An 18547-nucleotide genomic window follows, 5' to 3' on the forward strand; every position below is an offset into this window, starting at 1 on the left:
TTTTTACTACTAAATTTTTTTTTTTAAATCACAAAAATAAAGGCTGCACTTCACATGCCAGAAAAGTGGAAAAATCATTAGGGGTCTCTGTTTCAACCTCTTAGTTGCTCTCTCTTTACATGGAATTTAACAGTACCATAAATGCTACTTATGTTGTTCACTACCAGGATCTGAAGTGAAACTTTATAACTCATGAAAGTTTGTGACGCTTATTATAATCTGATCTTCCTTCAAGCTGCACATCCTGGTCAGAACAGTGAGGAAAAAAATTGAGGAGTGTTAAAATGATCTGGTACAAATGCTTACTTATTAAAAACACATTTCTGGTTTTCTCTCTTTCCTCAGACTGTGTGTGGCGGCTCTTTCAGCCAATAATTTCTGTGACAACAGAGAGGCTTTGTATGGAGTCTTTGATGGTGATCGCAACGTGGAAGTGCCCTACCTTCTGCAGTGTACAATGAGTGATATCTTGGCAGAAGAGCTACAAAAAACAAAGAGTGAAGAGGAATACATGATCAACACTTTCATCGTTATGCAGAGGTTAACCCCAGATCTTGAATTTTTGTCATATTCCTCCATATACTGATCAGTCAGCGTATTTGCTTCTATCCCAGAGCTGTTTTTTCCACTGTTTTTCTAAATGATTTTGTTTGCTAGCTTGTTACTTCACATTCTTAATTGCCTGTTTTTTTAATTGTGACCTGTTGTTGCACACATGTCCTAAAATGTTCATGACCAAGGAATGAATAGTTTCTCTTTTCCGAGATGTGCTTAATTTCTTTAAAAGTCTCATTGTTCAGAATTGCTTATATTTAAAATAGTGATGTGACTTTTCTTTCCGGAGACTGATCATCTTTAAACATCCCCCCTCCTACAACTTGCAAAGCCCGGCATGTTTCAACCTGTCCCTCTGCACCAGTTCAGATGATCATAAACATCAAAACTGTTGTTGAGGATATCCATTCTACCAGTTTAACTGCATATTTTCAACAATAAAATTGAATTCTTTGAGCCAGGCATAAAGAGATGGTGCTAGAAGTATGATGTAGTAGGTATTTTTGGTTATTTGAAAACCAGTGTATGCTGCTGTTGACAGTATAAGAGACTGTGCCTTGGGGAATAGAGTTGAATGAAGAGGATCAGACAAAAGGGAAGGAAGAGGTAGGGAAAGCAAAGGAGAGGACATGCAAATAGGCTTGACTACACGGCCTCACAGTGTGGACTATGGAGGTGTGAATTGCTGTGTATGGTAAAGGACTGTGTAAACATGAACTGGGCCCCTTCTAGTTTGTGCTAGCAAGGTCTACACGGGGCAGTTACAGTGCAACTCTTCCGTGCACACTATGACCCCCATAGTCCACACTGCAGGGCTATGGATTCCTATGTATGAGGGCTTCTTAATATTTGGCACAGTCTCTTCCTGACATAAGAATTGGATCTTTTCAGGAAGCAAGAGCAATAAGATCAAACTGAATCAACTGTACACAGGGGAAAAGGGGGGACTTGGCCCTTTGCTTCTGTAATACTGTGCCTCCCCATTTTTATCATTGCTTGGGATATTGCCTCACTCTGACAGGTGTTGGAAGTGAATCCTGCAGTATGATTAGAATCCTAGGTATGAGGCAGGGAAAGTACCTAATAGATGTCCTTGCCCATCAATTTCAAGGAAAGTTAGTTTTTCTGCAAAAAGAGAGTTCTTTACACATGTCTCAAAGAATAGGCTAATCAACATTTCGTAGAACCCAGAAATAGTAATGGTTCTAGTTGCATGTATACATTTATTGAGGATTAGTACAATATTTCTGTTTCTCAAACATTCCTGAGGTGGTAAAACACTAACCTACATCAGATCTTGGAAAACTGAATTTGAGTATTATCACCTCAGGGTTCTATATCCAAGTTCCGATCTTCGTTAAAACAAAAGAGCTAAGAAAGCTTGGAACGTTCTGTAATGTAATTGTTCAGTTATTGCAAAGAAAGTTTAAATAGGTTTAGAAGCCCATGCAGAGGGAGAGATGGAAAAATTATTAAACACAACCAGAAATTATATTGCGAAATGTCATAAAAAGTAATTTAGTTTTAATATGAGCAAGACAATACTTTGTATGTTCGTTTGCAACAGGTTTTGTCAGTGAACTTTAGCCAAGGCCTTCTAACATGACAAGTTTAAAAATATTCTTCAAATGTGCCTGATAAGTTATTACTTCTGATGTGCTATTAGGGTTATGAATTAGTGATCCTGAGTCCAAGTACAACTGGAAAGTGTTGTGTGTTTTTTAACGGTGATAACTGCTTCTATCACTTTAATGGTGATAGATACTTTACAGTATCTAGGAGCTTTAGGAGTCTGAAAGTGCAGAAAAACAATGGTTAAATACTTAACTGAGTGGCAATAAGCAGTAAAACATTGATTCCAGCTCTTTAAAAAATTCATTGCAGTTTTGGAAACTAAAGCTTCATTTTCATAAATTATTGTATTTTTAGATTCGTCTTCGAGTGCTTGCTCATATCAATTCCAATTAGGTGTGCGCGCGCCGCGTGCACGTTCTTCGGAAGATATTTATCCTAGCAACACTCGGTGGGTCGACCCCTGGAGTGGCGCTGTTATGGCTCCGGATATATACCCCTGCCAACCCAACGGCCCTTCAGTTCCTTCTTACCGCCCGTGACAGTCGTTGGAACTGTGGAGTGCGGCTTTGCTGATCTCCACGTCCCCAGCTACTCATAGTTCTTTGCTGTTTATTGTGTGTATAGTTCGAGTTCTTGTTGTTAGAGTTACAGTGGCAGTATCATAGCCAGTGAAGTTAATCTGAGGTGTGATTATTGTTAGTAGTTGTATTTATAGTTAGTGTATATAGTTTATGGGGGGAATTGGGAATTAGCCCCTTTCCTCCACCCCAGTACGGGCCCATGTTCAAGGCACCGGGATTCAAACCGTGCTCAGCGTGCCAAAAGCTGATGCCAATAGGGGATCACCATGACTCCTGCCTCAAGTGCCTAGGGGAATGCCACCTTACCGATAAATGCCGCATCTGCAAGTCCTTTAAACCAAGGATGAAGAAGGAGCTGGACTTTCGATTGAAACAGCTCCTCATGGCGTCAGCACTTAGTTCTGCAGCGTCGGTACCGAGCGCCCAACAGACTGCTTCTGTAAGTAGCGCCCCTTCGGCCCCAGACCGCTCCGGTACCAAGAAGGAGCCCCAGCACCGACCGCTACCGGCACCGACATCTGCTTGGCACTACTCCCTGTCCCCGAGACCCAGGAAGCAACATAGCTCCAGCTGCTTCAGCTCCACAGAAGGAGTGCTCTTCGAAGACGATTCGTCTGGCACCGTCCTCTGCTGCGGCACTGTCAACTGTGGTATCGCCGATTGCAGCTCCAACAAGCACGGCACCGTCGATTCCGGTTCCACAAGGGCCATTGAGTCCGGTGCCTGACAGCTCCCCGGCTCATGCTGTGGTTGAGCTTGCCCTCCCTTTTACACCAGAGACCTTCTCCACGGCAACGGAGCTCATCGCCATGATGGAGTCGACACGGCCTCAACCCCTGACACTGCCGGTGCGGGTCATATAATCAATTGGAAAACCAGCCCTGGTAAGGCCACCTTCCGTTGATCCAACAGAGAGACGTCGTTCAAGATCACGGTCTCACAGATGCTCTCAATCATGCCATTCCCGCTCCCGGCGCCGCTTGCAGTCCCAGCACCGCTCTCCATCACGTTCGCCAGCCAGATACTCCCAGTACCAATCCGACTCATGGCACCGCTCTCGGCACCGTTTATCCTGCAGTTGCTCTAGACAAAGGGACTCGAGATCCCGGTCGATCTCCCAGCACCGGTAGAAGGTCCCTGTCTCGCTCGTGGTACCATTATAGCTCCTGGTACCGCTCCCCAGTACCATCCCGGGATCAAGCATCCAGAACAGTGGCGCCCTCCCAGGTTCTGTCGGCTTCGCCGTGGCCATCAAGACACACATCGGTGTCATCGCAGGCTGGTAGCGCATCCTATCCTCAGGAGCATGACTCTGACGTCCCCAGCCATATATTCCCAGAGAGCCAGAGCCACGAGCAAGGGCCTCATCGCTGGTCCTTCTGGACATTGTGGGCATACCACCAGGCCCAAGGTGCTCCATCAGTGGCTCCACGATCAGCACATCAGAACACCGGGTACCAGAGGCAAAGTAAGCTGCCCCTTCCCCCCCGCCCCCCACGAGCATGGATGAGGCTCCGATACCATCTGCAGACACCCAGGTTTCACCTGACACAGATGACGCTCCTCAAGTGCAGTAGCCCCCACAGGATCCCCTGGTCCCAAGCCTCTCCTCCTCCTCACCTGACGAGGCGGTGGCGGGAACATCCTCCTCAGGCCCTCCACCAATTGATCTCCGGGCCCATCAAGACCTTTTGAGACTAGTGGCTCAGAATATGAACTTACAGATGGAGGAGGTCCCTGAAATGGAGGACCGTGTCGTTGACATCCTATTGGCTGATGCACCTACTAGAGTGGCTCTTCCATTTATCTGCACCATACAGGCTAATCCGGATACCATTTGGCAATCCCCAGTCTCGATTCCACCTACAGCAAGGGGAGTAGAGAGAAAATATATGATCCTTTCAAAAGGTTATGAATATCTCTACATTCATCCAGCTCCTTGCTCTTTAGTGGTGCAATCGGTGAACGAGAGGGAGTGTCATGGCCAGCAAGCCCTGGCTCCTAAATCAAAGGAGGTTAGACGCATGGACCTCCTACACCGCAAAATATAGTCGACCGGAGGCCTCCAACTCTAGGGTTGTAAACCAACAAGCCCTCCTAAATAGATATAACTTTAACATGTGGGTGTCCGTGGGAAAGTTTACGGAGCTTCTTCCCCAGGAATCCCGTCAAGAATTTACAGCCCTACTTGAGGAGAGTAAAAAGGTAGCAAGAACCTCCCTCCAAACCTCTCTGGATGCAGCATACTCTGCAGCCAGAACTCTGGCATTAGGAGTGACGATGAGGCGTATCTCCTGGCTCCAAGTATCAGGCCTTCCCCCTGAATTACAACAGACTACTCAGGATTTGCCCTTCGAAGGCCAGGGCCTGTTCTCAGATAAAACTGACCCCAGATTGCAAAGTCTGAAGGACAATCGCGTTATAATGCGCTCGCTGGGTATGCACACGCCAGTGACCCAACGCAGGACCTTCCGGCCCCAGCCACACCACCCTAACGCCCTGCCTAGGCCGCGTCAGGACTTTAGCAGAAGGCGTGGTAGAGGGAATCGTCAGAGACAGTCTGACCCTCAAGGAAGTCAAAATCAGGCGCCCCATAAACCACCAGCGGAGCCCAAGCAGAACTTTTGATGGGACGCCTGAGGGCGGCCCACCAGTTGGTCTACCGGATCCTTCTCCTCCCTTTTTCAACCGCCTCTCACAATTCCTCCCTCTCTGGTCCCAGCTAACTTCAGATCGTTGGGTCCTGCGCACAGTGGAAGTGGATACTACCTCCAGTTTGTTTCAACCCTGCCTTCCCACCCTCCCTCCCCGTCCCTCTTCAGGAACCCCTCTTACAAGAGGTCCAGTCGCTCCTAGCCATGAGAACCATAGAGGAGGTGCCAAAAGACATGAGGGGCAAAGGGTTTTATTCCAGCTACTTCCTAAACCCCAAGGCAAAGGGAGGTCTACGACCGATCCTAGACCTGCGAGAACTCAACAAATTCATGATAAAGCTGAAGTTCCGCATGGTAACCCTGGGGACCATTAATCCCGTCCCTGGATCCGGGAGACTGGTATGCCGCCCTCGATATGAAGGACGCATATTTCCACATCGCAATTTACCCACCACACAGACGGTACCTCCATTTTGTGGTCAACCATTAACACTTTCAGTTCACTGGACTTGGCCTTTGTACAGCTCCGCGTGTGTTCACAAAATGCATGGCTGTAGTCGCCGCCTCCCTCCGGCATTGTCGGGTACACGTCTACCCGTATCTCGACGACTGGCTAATTCGAGGGACTTCCCAGTTACAAGTGTCGCATCACCTGCGCATTGTCAAAGACCTCTTCGGGAGCCTAGACCTGCTGATCAACACAGAGAAGTCTACTCTGACACCCACGCAGAGAATAGACTTCATAGGAGCGGTTCTGGAGTCCAATCTGGCCAGAGCCTGCCTCCCGCAGTCGCGTTTTCAAGCAATGGCTTAAATTATTCGAGGTCTTCAAACCTTCCCGACAACGTCGGTGCACACCTGCCTCAGCCTAGTAGGTCACATGGCCTCCTTCACCTTCATGACCAAACATGCGAGGCTATGCCTCCGTCCCTTTCAAACCTGGTTTGCTTCAGCCTGGACTTGGTCGCTCACTATTCCCCGGAAGGTTCTGGGCTCCCTAACCTGGTGGCTAAACTCCCCTCTAGTCTGTGCAGGGATGCCATTCCACCCACCGCAACCCTTGATGGCCCTAACCACGGACGCATCATCTCTGGGTTGGGGTGGCCACCTCAAGGGCCTTCGCACTCAAGGCCTCTGGTTGCCTCAAGAGCTGGCCTTGCACATCAATGTGCAGGAGCTGAGAGCGGTCCGTCTAGCATGCCAGATGTTTCAAGACCATCTCCAAGGCCATTGTGTATCAGTGTTCATGGACAACACAATGGCCATGTTTTACATAAACAAGCAGGGTGGAGCACGCTCCTCCCTCCTTTATTAAGAAGCCGTCCATCTCTGGGACTTTTGCATAGCTCACTCGATCGATTTGGTAGTGTCTTTTCTCCCAGGAGTCCAGAACACTCTGGCGGATCACCTCAGCAGATCCTTCCTGTCTCACGAGTCGTCGATTTCGTCCGGACATCATCCATTCTGTTTTCCGGAAGTGGGGGTTTCCCCACATGACCTTCTTTGTCTCCCGAGAGAATAGGAAATTCCAGGTGTTCTGCTCCTTCCAGGGATGCTCCCTCTCAGACGCATTCCTGATCCCGTGGAAGAGGCACCTACTCTATGCCTTCCCACCGTTTCCGCTCGTCCACAGAGTCTTACTCAAGCTCCGCAGGGACAGCGCCCACCTGATCCTGATTGCTCCAGCGTGGCCGAGGCAGCACTGGTACACCATGTTGTTTGACCTCTCAGTGGCAGACTCAATTCCCCTGCCACTCTGGCCGGATCTATTAACACAGGACTTCAGCAGGCTTCACCATCCAGACCTGCAGTCTCTTCACCTTACAGCATGGTTGCTGCGTGGTTGAGCCAGTCTGAGTTGCGTTGCTCTGCCTCGGTCCAACAGGTGCTCTTGGGCAGTAGGAAGCCTTCCACTAGGATGACATATCAGGCCAAGTGGAAGCGTTTCTCCTGCTGGTGCGCTCAGCGTAACTCAGTCCCCAGGCAGATGTCCATTCCTACTGTCCTGGACTACCTCTGGTCCCTGAAAGAAGAAGTCCTAGTGGTCTCTTTCATAAAGGTGCATCTGGCAGCCATCTCCGCCTTCCACCCAGGGAAAAACGGCTGATCAATCTTCTCTCATCCCATAGTTTCAAGGTTCCTCAAGGGATTGGAACGTTTGTAACCTCAAGTCAGACGCCCGACCCCTACCTGGGATCTCAACCTGGTGCTAGCCAAGCTTATGGGTGCTCCTTCCGAACCACTGGCCGCCTGCTCGCTGCTGTACCTTTCCTGGAAAACAGCCTTCCTCATCACTGTTACTTCAGCAAGACGAGTATCTAAGTTTCGGGCCTTGACAGCGGACCTCTCGTATACGGTATTCCATAAGGACAAGGTACAGCTGCGACCACACTCCTCCTTCCTCCCTAAGGTTGTGTCTGCCTTTCATGTCAATCAAGACATCTTCCTCCCAGTCTTTTTTCCCGAAGCCACACCCATCGCGTCGGGAACAACAGCTGCACACCCTAGACATTCGCAGGGCTCTCGCCTTTTATATCGAGAGAACAAAACCCTTCCGAAGGTCACCTCAGCTCTTTGTAGTTGTGGCAGACCGGATGAAAGGCCTTCCAGTCTCATCCCAACGAATTTCATCTTGGGTAACATCCTGCATCCGTACATGCTGTGATTTGGCTCACGTTCCAGCTAGCCACCTCACCGCCCATTCTACTCTGGCTCAAGCTTCATCTGCCGCCTTCCTGGCCCATGTTCCCATCCAGGAAATATGTCGGGCAGCTACCTGGTCATCGATTCACACCTTTGCCTCACATTATGCATTGGTTCAACAGTCCAGAGATGATGCAGCATTTGGCTCAGCAGTTTTGCATTCTGCAACATTTCACTCCGACCCCACCGCCTAGGTAAGGCTTGGGAATCACCCAATTGGAATCGATATGAGCAAGCACTCAAAGAAGAAAAGATGGTTACTCACCTTTTGTAACTGTTCTTCGAGATGTGTTGCTCATATCCATTCCAAACCCGCCCTCCTTCCCCACTGTCGGAGTAACCGGCAAGAAGGATCTGAAGGGCCGTTGGGTCGGCAGGGGTATATATCCAGCGCCATAACGGCACCACTCCAGGGGGCGACCCAACCGACCCACCGAGTGTCGCTAGGGTAAAAATCTTCCAAGGAACGTGCACACGGCGTACGCACACCTAATTGGAATGGATATGAGCAACACATCTCGAAGAACAACAGTTACAAAGGTGAGTACCCCTCTTTTCTACCTCTAGTTTTTCAATAGCTTCTTAATACTTAAATTTCTTAAAGGTTTGCTGGGGGGTTGAATGAGATAAAATACTCTGTCTTGGTAATATGATGACAAGAGCAGTGGCACTGGGATTGTGAGCATTTTTTAAATTGAGAATGGATCCAATTGAGGATGTATATCTCCTTTCTTATAACACATTTCCCATGAGTTGTACATAACTTCTTCACTACTTTGGTATAAAGCTTCACAATCTGAACTGGAGCTCTTGTTCTTGCCCAGTGAACCTTGAGAGTCTGTGTGCTGTGATTGGGATTGCTTAACTGTGGTCCCCTGTTCCCCTCTCTACTGACCTCATAATGCAACTTTTCCAGTTAATCAGCAAGTATTGCTTTGTTTACATTCCAGAAAACTTGGAACTGCTGGACAAAAACTTGGAGGCTCTGCTGTCCTTTGCCATATAAAGCACGATCCCACAGACCCAGGTGGATGCTTCACATTAACCTCAGCAAATGTGGGGAAGTGCCAAGCTGTTCTCTGTAGGAATGGAAAACCTTTGCCTTTGTCCAGGTCTTATGTAATGAGTTGTGAAGAAGAGCTAAAGAGGATTAAACAGCACAAGGCCATTATCACAGAGGTAAGAGAACTGTAGTGCTGGTGGAGGGAGTGTTACAATCTGCAACTTCCTCTAGAGACAATTCTGAGCAACACACCAAATGCATGTCCTTATCATATAAATAATAATCTGTATCTGAAAGACGGGTGCGACTGTGCTGGAATTTCATCTTCCCCTTCCAGTATGTTTTGTCACGTGGTCCAGTTGCTGTTGTTCTGCAGAGATACTCAGCCACCAGGGTCTGAGCAATGTGGTCTTAAACAGGGGAAGATGAGGAAAACAACCTTCTACCTGGAAGAGGAATTGCTGGAGTAGGAATGAAGACCCCATCCATTTTGTGTTGGGTGGGAAAGCGCTGAGAGAGAACTTGGAGTGTGATGTCTTTTCTTCCATAAGAGACTTTCTCTGCTCCTTCCTGCTGTCTGACCAACCAGGATGCTGACAGACTGCTGGCTCATTTTTCTGTCTCACGACAGAATGTATTGTGCCAGCTATGGGCTTGTGCTCTGGCAGGCAGCTCTGTAGGAGAGAGACTGCAGCTTCTGCACAGGGAATCCAGTCTGTGCTCCCCCACAGATTGGAGGTTGAGTGCGTGGCTGAAAGAGTAGAGAACCAGTCTCCTCCCTTGGAAGATACAGACCCAGAGGGCAGATAGCTGACAAGGAACATACATGTGGGGAACTGATCGAAAGCAGAAAGAGAGAGAGAAGCCCGTCCTTTTCTTTTTAGTCTGCTACATCCCTACTTAAGAATGTGATGCTCAGCCTACTACTGTATATGCGTAGATCTGTTAAACCTGCCAAGCAAAGGTGATGGGGGATTAGAATCTAAAATGTGACATGCTTGAAGCGAGCCGCTCCATCACGTACTGTAGATAACCAGGGAGCTATCAAAGTCCTTTTGTGAAGGAGAAGTGAATTCCTGCTTTTAAATCTTAAAATGATTCACCAATTTCACATACTTGGATGGCTTATCAGTTCTGTCAGGTTTATTTAGAATATGGAACCCTACAGGCCAAAGAGGTTTTTATGTTCTGAGGCGCTTGAAAGGCCTACCTTTTCCTGATCTTCATTAACTTTCCTTTGGTTATTTGTTCTGTAGTGGCCATTGCTGGCATCAGTTGGACCAAATGATTATAAATCGTTGCCTTCCTGGTTCTCTGCATTAGCAGGGTTGCAGTTATCCCCAGCAAGACTGGCAGGAAACCAAACACAACAACACTTGAGATGCTTGCTCTCCTTACCGTGCCAGCTCAGATTCTAACCAAGCCAGAATCTTGGGATTTGAATGTACATGGGATTTATTTCTTAAATACACATTTTTAATGGTGTTTTCCCACTCCGATATTACTCCTTCTCCCCTTGGGAAATGTTGTATCTAAGAGGAAGTATAGTAAGTAATTGGAGCATGTAAAACATTTCACTACAGCTCAGCTGATTGATAAACACAGAGTTGTACTCTGCTATATTTGACTTGAATGCATAATTTAAAGAATATTTTTAAATTGTACCTTTCAAAGGGCTGAGCTGAGATAAATAATGTATAGCTGCAGGAGAGAAGCCATAACTGTGATCCTATAGCCATTGTCCAATATGGACTTGTGGGGGCAGGGAGGGTCATACACAAGATAAAATACCTTAAGTGGAGGGACAGATCTGACTGGCTAATAAGACAGTAGCTGCATGAGCCATTAGCCAGAGCAGTGACCCCCACACCTTTATGCACAGTATGTACCATTTGCAGGGGTTTGGGGGATGGTGGGTGTTAAAAGGGCTGGTTTTCATTGGGCCCCCAGGTTGAGAGGACCCCCAAAGAAGGAGGTTCTGCAACCCCATTTGTGCCACTTAGGGTTGGTCCCAGAGCCACTCTCACCATGTAGGGACCATGGGGCCAAACCTGAGTGGTGTTGCTACCCCACAAGCCGGGTCACAATGCGTGGAGCGGGGAGCCAGGCCTAGCCTTGTAGGGGCAGCAGCCAGGCTTCTACTGCGGATTGTGATTGTGCATACCAGGGAAATGTTTCTACAGGGGGCCTCAAGCCAAAGCATTAAGTTTTTTATTTGCCCAATCACATGCTCCATTATGTTGTCAAGTAGCCTCTTGGGTACTAGAGACAGACCTGTGTATAAGTGACACCATAACTGTAACTTGTATTAAGTCCACTGAGACAGGATGGTGTAGTGAGCTAAGCAAGAGACTGGGAGCCATGAAGTCGTGAGTCCTAATCCAGTGCTTGCACTGACTCAGAGTAGCAGTTTGCAAGACACTTCATAGAGTCTAAGGCCAGAAGGGATCATTGTGATCTAATCTCATCTCCTATATAATTCAGGCCATAGAACTTCCCCAAAATAATTCCTAGAGCATATTTAGAAAAGCATCCAATCTTGATTAAAACTCGTCAGTAATGGAGAATCCACCACAACTGTTGTTCCAGTGGTTAATTACTTTCACTGTCAAAATTTTGCACCTTATTTCCAGTCTGAAATTCTCTAGCTCAACTTCCAGCTATTGGATTGTGTTTTGCCTTTCTCTGCTAGGTTGAAGAGTCCATTGTTAAATATTTGTTCCCCTTGTTGATACTAACAAATGATAATGAAGTCACCTCTCAACTTTCTCTGTGTTAAGCTAAATAGATAGACTCAAAGACCTCGATTACCATAAGGCATGTTTTCTAGTCCTTCAATCATTCTCATGGCTCTTCTTTGAACCCTCTCCAGTTTATCAGTATCCTTGAATTGTGGGCACCCAAACTGGACACTATATTCCAGCAATGGTCGCACAAGTGTCAAATATTAGAGGAAAAATTACCCCTCTGCTCCCACTCGAGATTCCCCTGGTTCTTGATCCTGGGATTGCATTAGCTTTTTTGGCCACAGCTTCACATAGGGAGCTCATGGTCAACTGATTCTCTACCACGACCCCCCACATATTTTTCAGAGTCACTGCTTTCCAGGGTAGAATCCCCCATCATATAAGTATGACCTACACTCTTTGTTCCTAGATGTATACATTTACATTTTAGCTGTATTAAAATGTATGTTGTTTGCTTATGTCCAGTTCATCAGCTGATCCAGATCTCTCTCTCAATCAGTGACTTGTCTTCATTACTTACCACTCTTTCTCTCTCTGCCTCCTCTTCCCCCTCCCCACTTTTGTGTCATCGGCAAACTATCTGTTTTCTTTCAGGTAATTGATAAAAATGTTAAATAGCATAGTGCCAAGAACCAATCCCTACACGATCCCACTGGAAACACATCCACGTGATGATGATTCCTCATTTTCAGTTACATTTTTAGACCAATCATCTAGCCAGTTTTTAATCCATTTAATGTGGTGCAGTGCCATGTCAAAGACTTTACAGAGTCTGGGATATTATGAGAACACTATTACCATATCACCCAAACTTATCATTTCATCAAAAAGAGATAGCAGGTTAATTTGATAGGATTTTTTCCATTATCCCATCTTGATTTGCATTATTTACATTACCCTCCTTTAATCCTTTATTAATAAAGTCCCATATCAGCCACTCCATTATCTTGCCCAGGATTCACGTCAGGCTGACAGGTCTATAATTATCAGAGTCATCCTGTTTACCCTTTTAAAAATTGGCACATTATTAGCTTTCTTCCAGTCATCTGGAACTTTCCAGTGCTCCAAGGTTTATGGAAAATCAACATTAACAGTCCCATGAGCTTTTCAGCCAGCTCTCAAAATTCTTGGATGCAAGTTGTCTGGACTTGCTAATTTTAAAATGTCTAGCTTCATTAGCTTCTGCTCAACATCCTCCAGAGATGATAGTAAAATGAAAAGAATGTTATCACCATATGATGAGACTACATCTGTTTTTCCCCAAAAAACTTCATCACTCTGGCTCCTTATCTATAAAATGGATGGGATGTGTAGCTGCCACACAGGATGTTGTGAAGATAGACATTTCTAAAATGCTTGTAAGATGTAAATGCTAGGCATTTTTGTCTTTGTATAGTCTCAACTTCGTGTCCTCTTTTTTTTTTTTAAATTTCAGGATGGTAAAGTAAATGGCGTGACAGATTCCACAAGAATCTTGGGATACACCTTCCTTCACCCAAACGTAGTGCCCCGCCCTCATGTCCAGTCCATTACCTTGACTCCGCAGGATGAGTTCTTCGTTCTTGGTAGCAAGGGATTGTGGGACAGCCTCTCCATCGAGGAGGTGGTGGAAGCGGTCAGAAATGTCCCTGAACCACTGGCGGCTGCAAAGAAGCTTTGCACTTTGGCCCAGAGCTACGGCTACAACGACAGCATTAGTGCGGTGGTGGTTCAGCTCAATGTGACGGAGGACAGCTTTTGCTGCTGTGAACTTAATGGAGTCCCGCCTCCTAGCCCAGGCATCTTTCCCCAGTCAGTCAACGTAGTTATTAAAGACAGACCTACGGATGCTTTGGGAATGCCATCTTCCAGCAGCGGCATGGCCTCTGAGATTAGCAGCGAGATCTCCACCTCTGAAATGAGCAGTGAGGTGGGGTCCACAGCCTCTGATGAGCCCCCTCAGGTAGCCATGAATGAGAACAGCCCAGCATACCCCAATGAACAACGCTGCATGCTTCACCCAGTCTGCCTGTCCAATTCTTTCCAAAGGCAGTTGTCCAGCGCCACCTTCTCAAGCGCCTTCTCTGACAATGGCCTTGACAGTGATGACGAGGAGCCAATTGAGGGTGTCTTTACCAATGGCAGCCAGGTGGAAGTGGAGGTGGACATCCACTGCAGCCGAGCAAAGGAGAAGCAGTTGCTCCAAGTGCCTGTGGAAGCCAGTGATGAAGGCATTGTCATTAGCGCGAATGAGGATGAAACAGGCCTTTCCAGGAAAGCAGATTACTCCAGCACTGGTACAATTGGGCGCCGACGGGGCAATGGTTCTGTGGCTCCTCAGGAAAGGAGCCATAACTTGATTGAAGTAGCAACTGATGCACCTCTCAGAAAAACTGGGGGCTACTTTGCAGCCCCAGCTCAGCCAGATCCAGATGACCAATTCATCATCCCACCAGAGCTTGAAGAAGAGGTCAAGGAGATTATGAAACAACACCAGGAACAACAACAGCAGCAGCAGCGGCAGCATCAGATGGATCAGCTGCCAGACTATTACGATACACCACTATGACCCTGTCTGCATACTGTTCAGAAATAAACTAACGGACAAGAAGACATGAGTGCAGGACCCAAATAGGGCTCACATTACTGCAGGGATTTTACTACATTTTGTTTTCCTTACCCTGCCACTACAGATAACTGCAGCTTCTCTTTCTGTTTGTTAGTTTTAATATCAACTGACATTGTTCTAGAGATGATTTTACCGATAAGATTTAAACTAGTTAACTTTCCCCTTAACATATCAAGTGTAAAAAATAAAAGGTTTAATATATTGCAGAGAGACATGATGATGTAATTTTTTTTTTAATGGCTCTTTTTTTTTTGTTTCTTTGGAAAGCAGGGCAGTATGCCAGTGCTCAGTGATTACGTAATATTGTAATACTGTATTTCTTTGAGAAAGAAAAAGGCTTTTTTGGTCTTGAAAATGACAGACATTTGTAGAATATGGAGACTAACTCCTAGGAGTTGCTTTACTCTTTCAGATGACTTAAGTCACTGAGATTCACTAATTTTCTCTGAGAGAACAGTTGATTGGGAAATTACTGTAAATAGATCTGTGTTGTATAGTGATGCTTAAAATGTTTTGTAGTTTTGGCATAAGGACACAACCTGAACTGACTTTTGTTTTCTTGACTCTTTGGGCCATGGTTTTCATACTGAGTGGCTGTACAAATTACCTACAAATTTAGGTGGTTCTTAAACCATAGAAAACAGCCTCTCTTTTTCTGGTCTCTGTTTTTCTTCCTTTTACTTTTACAGGCACATTTTATTTGTGTTCCTTATTGCTGCCACAACCAGCATGATTGTATAGAGCTCCTTTACTGTAGATCATTTACATACCAAGAGTTATATTAAAGCAGAATGCACAAATGAACATGTCATAACTTTTGTTATAATAAATACAAAATTTACAAATAATGAGTCTGCTTTTATGTCTGAGCAGCTGGATGTATGTATTTCCTGAACAAAAGTCCTTGGAGTTCTTTGGGTTCATCTGGATAGTGCACACTGTTTTTTAAATAGCTCTGTTTAAATTGTTCTGTGAAAGTGGAGAATTTTACAAAGCTTTGCAAATATAGAAATCTGCTATAAAAATAAATTATCAGGTAATTCTGCAATGAAATCACATTTTTAAAGGGGCTCAAATTCTCTAGCAGAGAAATATTGCATTTAATTTCTATTGGCTTTTTTTCTTTTAGTAGCAATCATCTGTTGTCAGCTCTTTCTCAAATACTATTGATGATATTGGAAGACTCAGGACCACCTATGGTCTAACCTCAGACCCCACCACCCTCCTTCATAAGGATGGAGGAGTTGAGAAAAATGGCAGGTTAGAAATGGTAAAGAGTGGTCGTTTGGGGCAGAGAAGAGAAAGGAGCGAGAAGTCTGAACAATTTGAGTTTAATGGGAGTTCTGCCTTTCAGAACAAGAAAAATATTGTTTTTCCTGCTTTAGTTGAGAAGTGGTGACACTCTCTTCTCAATCTCACTTTCATTTGAATTCTGCCGATCGGCCTTATTTTGGCTTTGGGTGGATCAGTATTTTAATAGCAGATGACGTACCTCCCTGAGGCAGTGTTGAGTCAACACCTTGTAGCAGGAGCATAATACGGGATAGGCTTCCCAGTCTGCTCCAGGACCTGATGGCAAAAAGGAGAGATTTCCTTTAATACAGCTTTTGACTAGCTTTCCCTCTAAGAATACTACAGGCAATTAAGAGGTGGGGAATTTGGGGGGAAAATACGGAAGTACTGATTTTCAGTTTGACAGATACCAATTCACACTGCTTTCCTACTGTGGTTCTAATGTAGAACATGTTTGTAGTCCCATTGGTATCATTAATGAGATCAGTAGGGACATGTACAGCTGTGGGAGTATGTTAATTTACTGCAGAATCAGCTCCACAATGGGAGCACAAATGACTTGTTCTGGAAGAGCCATAAGATACAGTATTAAAATAGAGACTAAATTAACAACTTTTAGGCAAGTAAAACTCTGGATAGTCTTTGATAAATGGTTCTGAAATCCGAAAATGGACTGGTAGTGATTCATTTTGTTCCGAATAATCAGTCTTAATGTCCTTGGCACAAACTGAGATTTTTCAATTGTTGCCTGAGTCTAAAGGTGCTAATGAACAAAGGTTATGCAGGGGCCTAGGCAAGTGGGTACAAGTTAGGGCTTCCTGAGTAATTGTAAAACTTCTCTGCACCCTAAGAATGAGAATTTTCTCCAGTGCAGTGTGTGTTACCAGCACAATAATGCACTTGCTGCCCTGTCAGTGAGCAGGGCTAGCTTGAATTGTTCTTCTATTTCTGTTCAGTCTAAAATGCTTCTGTGAAATAACATTATATAGATAACATAATGGTGAGTGAGATTTCCTCTTTTATTAATGTCAATTGATACTTATGTGCTGGGTGCAGATACGAGGGACAAAATGGGGGATTCTTTCTTATGAGTCTGTCAGACCCTAACCTCAATAATCCATATACTCCTCTTTGGGTTTCACACAGGATGTTCTCCTTCCTCACTGTCAGAGCGGATGAAAATAAAGGAGAAGTTCAGTCCAAATGTTAGCTATTTCTTGCAGGGAATGCCTTTTAGCATTTTCTTTTTATGCCTCTACAAGGTAGCATAAAGACAGGCAAAATTGACAGACCACCAAATCTTGCTGTCCTCTACCTACTTTAAGGTGAGTGATGATCAGTTCACTGGAAGGGCTTCTGTACTCTTATAATGCCAGGATTTGGCTGTGAAACTGTATATTTTGGATTTCTTGTTCTTGTGAGACAGGGATTTGTTTGTGCACTTCCAGCTGCTGTCCTGGCAAGCCTGAGATGCCAAAGATTGAATGGAACCATAGAGACTGAAGTCTTCTCTCATCCTTCCAGTGGGCCCTCCAGAGCATGCTGAAAAACATCAGCAAGGTGGTGGATGATGTTAAACCCATCATCTTTCAAAAACACTTTTAAATAAACAAGAGGATGGGCATTCTTCTGGTGGAGGCTCTGGACTAGGACTTGGGAGACCTGGTTTCAGTTCCTAGCTCTGCCACAGACTTCCTGGGTGTCTTTGGGGAAGTCACTTAACTTCTAGGCCTAAATTCTCCAAGCTGGGTAGGCATCGTGATGCCATAGTGATGATCCCCCCCAGAAAAGCCATAAATATAGGTGGTGTGCTTTGAACAATAGCCAATTAATAAAAATCAGCAAGAAAAGGGAAATTTTCAGTGAATAATGAGCCCAGCTCTAATGGGATCAGAAGTTGAGAAAAAGAGGTGCTTGAGACTCAGACAGTGTTAAACTTAATGTGACCTTTGAAACATGCAGAACGAGAAACCTGAGACAGGCAGAGATGCATGACTGGAAAGGGGAAAGGCTGGTGCTGGAAAGGTGGATGGTGTCCCCATTGTTTTACAGAAAATACCTTTAATATAAAACAAACCAGTGTGTGTATGAAAAAATAACTTCATTTGTTTACAGTATATATGCAAACCTTTTTTTTGGCATTAAAGAGAAATATTTCATCTTGCCTGCTGTCAAATAGCTCTTAAATAATGCATTTTATTGTGGATGATGGATCATAGGAATTCTGCTAGTTTGTTTCAAGGGTGATTCTGTAAATCACATCATCTTTTTCATTTGTAAGTAATGAAATGATTTTTCTTATCTCTTTAGATGATTTATTGCTGTCAGCATGAGCCCAACTGTATCTGTATCGATGCAGTCTCTTGCTCCTTGAACTAAATTACCTTGTTGAAGTGGCACAGAAATAGCAATGCTGAAAGGACAACAGTTTTAGTGATCTTAATCTGATCTGACTCGTTTGTTTACAGATTATACACATCTGGTTGTAAACAGAATAACTGCATCTCCACACAAACTGAATAGATGTCTAACTACTCAACTTGTATATGAGGGTCTAGTAATTGCTTATGCAGTTCTGTGCACATACAATTGAAGGTCACTTTGTGAAAATTTTCCCAGTAGTGACTACTTGTCCTTAGAATATCATCTAAATGAATAACATATCCAGTAAAGAGACAGAGATGGCCAAGCAAGGCACATCTACAGAAACACTACATGCAAGTTAGCTGTATATTCTACACCACTCCAGAGTGCTGCACGCTAGCTGTCCATGTGGACCTTGCTGCTTGCTTCACACTGAATGTTCCCTAGTGTGCAGTGACCTACTT

The 18547-nt window shown here is 45.1% G+C and overlaps 1 protein-coding gene across 1 annotated transcript in view; it reads left to right on the forward strand.

Annotated features, from left to right (window-relative positions):
* PHLPP1 (PH domain and leucine rich repeat protein phosphatase 1) overlaps nt 1-15259 on the forward strand; it is a 236280-nt gene extending 221021 nt beyond the window's left edge. The window contains exons 15-17 of the mRNA XM_030552262.1: nt 346-540; nt 9019-9247; nt 13254-15259. Of these exons, the coding sequence (XP_030408122.1) occupies nt 346-540; nt 9019-9247; nt 13254-14366 (1537 nt within the window). The 3' untranslated portion in view covers nt 14367-15259. The remainder of the gene's footprint in view (nt 1-345; nt 541-9018; nt 9248-13253) is intronic.
* The last annotated feature ends 3288 nt before the right edge of the window (nt 15260-18547 follow it).

Source organism: Gopherus evgoodei, chromosome 2 (genome assembly GCF_007399415.2).
Source record: "Gopherus evgoodei ecotype Sinaloan lineage chromosome 2, rGopEvg1_v1.p, whole genome shotgun sequence".
Lineage (NCBI taxonomy): Eukaryota > Metazoa > Chordata > Testudines > Testudinidae > Gopherus > Gopherus evgoodei.